The 7,278-nt window shown below is 30.5% G+C and overlaps 1 protein-coding gene across 2 annotated transcripts in view; it reads left to right on the top strand.

The window, feature by feature from the left end:
- LOC106468767 (SURP and G-patch domain-containing protein 1-like) overlaps nt 1–7,278 on the top strand; it is a 74,021-nt gene that overhangs the window by 34,406 nt on the left and 32,337 nt on the right. Inside the window, exons 4-6 of one of the 2 annotated variants that reach the window (XM_022397133.1) lie at nt 1,876–1,952; nt 2,701–2,702; nt 5,594–5,775. In XM_022397133.1, coding sequence (XP_022252841.1) covers nt 1,876–1,952; nt 2,701–2,702; nt 5,594–5,775 — 261 coding nt within the window. The remainder of the gene's footprint in view (nt 1–1,875; nt 1,953–2,700; nt 2,703–5,593; nt 5,776–7,278) is intronic. The other variant, XM_013929208.2, reaches the window with a different exon arrangement.

The raw sequence follows: 7,278 nt of genomic DNA, 5'->3' as shown, positions 1-7,278 counted from the left end.
ATATATATATATATATATATATATATCCGTGTCAGTGTAAATTACATGTACCTGATGATGACAAAACCTTGTCGAAACGTTGTACCTTTGCTGTTATGTTAAACTTATATTAAAGTTTTTCTTCATTACCCATTCAAGCCGTCTCCATCCATTATTAGTCTCAAAGTGTGTTCCTCGTCATCAAACTTTTTGTTTATGCTATACCAATTAATATAGCATAAAATCTAAGCTAATAATCCATATTTTGATAGTATACAAGTTTTAAATTCTTAATTTTATAAGGCAATATTTAAAAAAATCCTGAATTTCCCCTCGTTTGACACAAGTGACACACTTTCTTTAGGTATCTTCTCATCTCTATTTTGTCCACCACCGCCCCAGAAGCAATGAAATTAAACATAAATTACTCTTTTATAAAATCATCGTTGCTCAGACAAATCATGATTTTTATAGCCTTCAATTGTGTTTGGTCACAGAGCTATCAAATATAAAATCAGACCCCCCTCCTGCAACAACCATCTGTCACATCCTCTCTTTCAGGATTTGTAAATAGTTCTCTCTTATGTTTAATTATATATTACCTATAACCAATAGAAAGCCAAGGTGTTCATCTATCAAGTGGCATATTATATTACATTCTGTTCTGAACAGAGAAGTGGTCAATTTCACATCTAATACAACTTTGGTTAAAAAGCCAGAAAAATTGTGATTTTTAGAGGAAATTGTCTGCTTTTTGTATGTTATCAGCTTATGTTCTTTGGTGAATTATTTAATGTATTACTACCATTAATATAAAAAAGGTAGGGTTAAGGGTCATCGATAGTCAACAGCAAAAAAAAATACTCAGGTAATGACTGTATTTCCAGTTTTTTATGTTTATTCTTTATTTATCATTATAAAAGTAACTAACATGTAAAAATAGAGATCTTGTTAGGTTAGTTAAGGTTAGATTAGGTAAAATAAACAATAATAATATAATGAAAATATTTCACAAGGCACGCATGCGAGCAGCTTGGAGTAGCTTGTGGATAATGTAATTTGATAGCATAACATGAGCTGCACTTTCCCCAAGTGATTTACAATTTATAATGGCATGAATAGTACTTAGACATGATTCAAAGGGCAATAAATTTTAATTATAGATAGATGTATACTGTTATAAGTTTAAAGCTACTTAGGATAAACAAATGTAGTTTCATGCTACATTTGAAGTCATTCTAGAAAGAAGAGGGTAATTTAGATATTTCTTCTTTTTTCTTTTGGTGGTTATGTGATCAGTCAAATTGTCCAACCTTGTATAGAGTTAGGATAGAGAAAATAACAGATGAAATATAAAGTTTTACTGAAAACAAACATTTGAAATGTATTTAGGAGGGTTTAGAGATTACACAAATGAAATTTGAGATTTTTCAGATGAAGGAAAGTATTTTTAATTTTAACATGAAAATTGCTTTGCACGTGGACTATTCAAAACAAATACTTGATATATTTGCAGACAAATCTTTTTTTAGTTTATTAAAAATACTTCACTAAAAATATGATTTTTTTGTATGTAAAGGGCTTATAATGTTTACTGAAAGAATGCCAAATTTTGTGAAGATATATACAGTATGTCAAAAATTAGTAGTACCAAATCTATAAAGACTATATGAGTACTAAAAGGTCATATATAGTCAGTCAAATTGATCGAGCCGGTGTAGAGAGATTTAATGCATTTCATGTGAAATGTGACTAAATAAATATTCTTATTTAGTAGAAAATTTTTTATGTATTTGTCTAAGTTACAGTAACAGATATATAATGAATAGTTTAATCTATATGAGTTTACTTAACATATTATTCCCTAAAACTGACATTTAGTTAATTTTCTTGCAGTAAAGTCCTGAAGCCATCTTCTGTTGTTGACATACTCGACGATAATGAAGAAGAGAGCACGGTTGAAAAAGATAGAGGTAACTGTCTTTTTTATATTCAAACAACTATTTGAAATGATAAGCCTCACCAGACCTTGTCCATCCATGCGTGTATGTTTGCCTGCCTCTCCCTTTTTTTTTGAGGTTGAAGTTGCAATTGTTTATTACTCTTGGAATAAAAGCATTCTTCTTATACAGATTGTTCTAGATGTTACTTAAGAAAATTTTGCACAAGTTTCATAGAACTTTGTTTGCACACATTGGTAACATCATTTTTGCTTTACAACAAAGTTGTATAAATTAAACAAATTTTTGTTTTTATTATAATTACCTTCTTAACCATTGCTTTCTGTTGACTTTACCTTGAAATGTACTTATTGTATTCAGCTTGTGAAAAATTATTTTTACCTTTCTGTCATCAAAATTTATCAGTTAATCCTAAGGTAAGGGATATGACTAGCACCATCAAAAATGGTTTGCAATTTTTTTGTAACTTTATTTTGAGCTTGTTGCAAAGGGGTTGAAAAAACCTTATGACTTTCCTCATGTCATTCTGTATCAGTGTATCAAGTTTGGTGCTGATTGATCATGAAATGTGGAAACATTATAAGGAACAGTACACACACGTATTGACGTTTATTTATTTAGATATAGAAAGCTACTTAAAAAGATTCCAGTAATTTTCATGATTTATTTGTACATATTTGTTGTGTTTAAACTCGTGTCTCTAGAAAAGTTCAGTTCACAATGAAATTTAAAAGTGATTACTGATCATTCTTGTTACCAGTGGTTTTGTCAGTATTTGAAGTATGCTTGATTCCCAATTCTCATAGTTGTGTTCACTTTTTTCTTTATTTCTTCCCTTGGTGGAACAGTGGTAAGTCTGTGACCTCATGATACTACAATCCAGGGTTCAATTCCCCACAGTGGACAGAGCTAATTGCTCAGTGTGGCTTTGCTCTAAAACAAACAAACATTCTTGTATGTCAAACGTTTTTTCATTGACATTTTGTGAAATATAGTTTAATGAAATCATATTTAAGTGTAACAAAAACAATGTAGCACTGGGTTGTATGGATGATTGTGGAATTATGGATTATGACCATTTTATTCAATATATTTTGATTTGAACACTACAACATTTGCTACATGTTTTCAAATAATGAAGAAAAAATCTGTCGTATTGCAAAGTAAACTGTTTGAGACAAATATAGGTCAAAATCTGTGATAGAAAATGATGTGTGCAAGCAACTGCAGATTGGTACTGAAACATATATGTAATTCTTATATATTCTAAGTAGGTGAATTAGCCTCTAAAGATAACTTATAAAACTTGTAGTTCATATTCATTTAAGCAAACCAATATAGGAATAAATTAGATGGATATGAAATGATTATAACAGTACTTGGCTTGGATTTGTTTTTAAATCTAAACTCAGTAATTTGTAGAGACATTATGATGAGATTAAAAATTTTTATTTATTACTTTCCACTAATTTTGTGACTCGACTGAAGCACTAGGGTGCATGGCGGATTATCAAGCTGGGTTAAAAATTATAATAACTGTTATCTGTTTTTACTCAAGAATGTTTCCAAATGATTTTCATGTTTGTATAAACCTCTTCAATGTTTGTTGAAGTAGAAAAGGCAGATGTGATGGAGTAATTAGTTTATTTTTTAAAATGAATCTTCACGTATGTATTTATTGCAAAACTATAAATGTTTTGTTTTTTGGTTGTTTTTTCACACGAATTAACAAGATTGGGAATTTTAAGTATAAATATATTATTCCTTAGTGTAAGTTTGTTAAAGATAATTATTTGTTGATGGTCTTCAAATCTATTACTTTATAAGTGAGATAAAAAAGGACAAGTACTTTTTTCTCATTAGTCCCTGAACCACTGGAGGCTCAAAGCATGCCCCTATTTTCCCAAGCTCAATTTAGAGAGAAAAAATTCTAGTAAATTCCTGGGTTTTGTTTTGATATAAAGAAAAAAACTAATGGCATTACACAAAGATACAATGGCCATAAAACCTTGTGACAGCACAGACAACTAATTAATATGAAGCCTTGTAGTAATATAAGCATGCACACTAGCTAATCTTTAGATTGATGTGTACAATACGGTCCACACAAGTCCTGAAAATTTTGAAAGTCTAACCTCACCACTCCTACATCTCTTGTTTTTGTCAACAACAAGCTGTATCATTGTGTTTAGTGCAGTTTCACAAAAAACAATCTCTGGAAAATGTAGCTCATAAAGTGGAAAATATGTTTATTTTGCAACATTTGTCATTAACATGCTTTGAACTATGAACCTCTATCTGCAATTGAATATTGGTAAAATGAGCTCAGATATCTAAAATTATAAAATTGTTGACTGGGTAAAGATTGTGGAGCCATAAATAGCAAAAAATATATTAGTGTTTTATTCACATTTTGTTGTTGTTTTTCAGAATTTGCAGTGCATACTGGAGGGATTTAGACATGTTGGCAATATAGTTAGAAAAAAATAACTTTAATCTTCAGATAATGATAAAAATCTTTTTCTGTTTTAGCCAATGTTTCATCATTGTGGCTTCAGCAGGAATGTTTCAAAATCTTTTAAGTGTTTTATCAAAACCCCAGCATTACTGGTATTACTAGAACATTTTGTACCGCTGTTACTGCATTTTTTATACACATTAGAAACTTAATTTGGGTGGAGTTTATGTTCTGTTAAAATCAGTAAATTACATTCTTGAAATTGTCAGTTTGGTCCTGGAAAGTTTTTTTTTTCTATTAAACTATGTGAACAATATTACAAGGTACCAACAATATTAGGGCAATATGTACAAACATAATGGATAAATGCTATACTATAGCAGTATAAACAATTCTAACAGTAAAAGTTTGTGGCAGCACAATAAAATTTAAGAGTAGGTACATGTAGTAAACCAAGCACAATTGTTGTGTATAAAAACTTAGAGTGCACACAGTAACTAAAATTATTGTAGTAGTAATAAGAAATAAAGCATATAATTGTACTGTTCAGTCTCATAAAACCACACACAATCATTACAGCTAAACCTTGTGTAATTACACACAAACAGAATGTCAGTAATTATTGGTGAAAGTATGTTTAAAATAGCATAAAACCTTCTGCCACTTAACAGAATAATTACTAAATCTGTATAATGTGCTGCAAACTCAATGACTGAATGTTTTTATCAGCATAGGAAAACAAAATTTCCAAAACTTGTGCCCACATACTTGGAGTATATAATGTAATAGTTGTTAAATGCTTTAAAAGGGAAAGTTTAACACCATTTTTGTCCATTGATTTCCAGAAATGATGCCCTAAGAAGTGTATTGTAAATGTTAAACTTATTGAAAGGACTTTTGCTTTCTTTCATACTTATTTAATCCTTCTACTCTGCTGTTGTTAGATTTTAGTTTATAACATATTTAAATCCTCTGGTCATTCAAATCCATCATGCAACAATTCTCAACTCTTCAAAATCAAATCCTAATAGATATAACTGTTCATTTATCTCCCACTTTAGCAGTCAGATCTGTGGTTTGGTTTTGAACTGTGTTAAACCTCAATTTGAAATGTGGATTCTAAGCACATTTCAAAAAGAGATTGGGAAAGTGGTTGGTGTGCAATGTATGGCCTACCTTTAATTTTTCCAAATAGTTTCCTCTTGCGTGTTATATCAGAATAATGAACAGAGAATCTGATAGCCTGCTTCTAGTCTCTTCACTAGAGGATAACAAGTCCTGTCAAGCTGTTGAGAGGGTTGCCATATCTGTTGCTGTCAATGGCCAAGGTGCTGAAGAAGCAGCTCGCACAGCTAATATTGATAATCCTGCCTTTAAGTAAGTGCTTTTCACTTATTTTGGTTTATATATATTGTAAATTGATACATTGTAAATTACTTGTATTGAACATCATGAGATTGTGTTGGTAAATGTTCTTCATGTACCAATGTATCATAACATGCTATTTACACTTGACAAAAAAATCTAATTTTTAGCATTCTATTTTATATTATGTTTATAGTTATCATCACAAAAAACTAGAGCTAAATGCCTGTAAATGTTTTCAAATTAATGTAAAACTTTTGTCCAGAAAGTAAAACATATATAATTTAGTATATTCCCATTTTTCAGCTTTTTCTGAAGCATACAGTTTTTCAACAAAGCTGAATCAATGAAAAGTTATACAAAAATATTTCAGTAAAAAAACTATTTAAAGCTAAGAAAAAAAAAATTCTCTCAAAGTACCTTAAATCAAAAAATGTGGAGAAGTTTCAAAAAATAGTTGTACATTCAATATAAAAAAAGTGGAGATGATGTTACTGTTAAAAATATTTTAGTTTTCAGAGAAAGAGAAAATGTTGGAAAGGAAAAAAGAGCAGACACTTCTATCTAGTACTTAAACAAAACTTTTAAGAGAAACTCTCATAACTGACATTTTATGTGGCTTGAACATAAATTAGCTATGAACATTTCAGCTGTGAGTAGCATTGATGTGTTACACTTCAAAATGCTTCAAACAAAAGTACTCAAGACACAGTTCACACTGCATCTTTATCTTATTTTCTTAGACACATATTCTAGATCTTTTCCTTTTATCCCTATCAACACATATTTTCCAATATGTGCTAAGAGTGAGTCTCAGAGGTGAAGAGTCCTGCACAGTTCTTGAGAGTGGTATACCAGAAGGACCTGGTCTGCTTTGAAATAGAGGCTAAACAAGAGCAGTGATCTGGTTCATTCTGAAGGTTGACTGGCTGATCTGCATTTTGTATATGTAAGAATTCACAGTTGTCAAGTCAAAAACTTTTCTTGTACCACTTTATTACCTTTCATCGAGTGAAATAGTAGTTTACATGTTGGTCATTCAGGTCAACCCTCATAAATTTATTGTAGTGTTCACAATGAACTAAGATTTTGTAACCTCAATATTCATCTGTCTTCTTGCCATAGTTGTCATAGTAGTAGAATATAAGGTGGAAAAGAACATAAAACATCTCATTTTTCAGTCCATTTTACAACAGTCAAAAAATTGTTTCTCCTATGCATACATTTAGTTGTTAGTTCTTCTGAGAAAAAAAGTCTGTTCTCTTGCATTTCCCACAGTCACAGTTTCTAATGGCCAATAATGTGTCTAGTAAAAAAGAATAAATGTAAAAGCTTTCCATGAAAACCCAGTGTCTTGTATGTTATACTTGTCCATCTGTTCCATCACAACATTGTCTGTAATTTCTCTTTTTGCCATTGTAGATTTTAAACTTGACCTAGTATTCACTTAAGGCTTCTGCCAGGACTCACAACTTACCGTATTTTTCGGAATATAAGACGCACCCTTATTTTGAA

The sequence above is a fragment of the Limulus polyphemus genome, unplaced genomic scaffold (genome assembly GCF_000517525.1).
Source record: "Limulus polyphemus unplaced genomic scaffold, Limulus_polyphemus-2.1.2 Scaffold3156, whole genome shotgun sequence".
In the NCBI taxonomy this organism is placed as follows: domain Eukaryota; kingdom Metazoa; phylum Arthropoda; class Merostomata; order Xiphosura; family Limulidae; genus Limulus; species Limulus polyphemus.
This window is presented reverse-complemented; position numbering and strand designations above follow the sequence as displayed.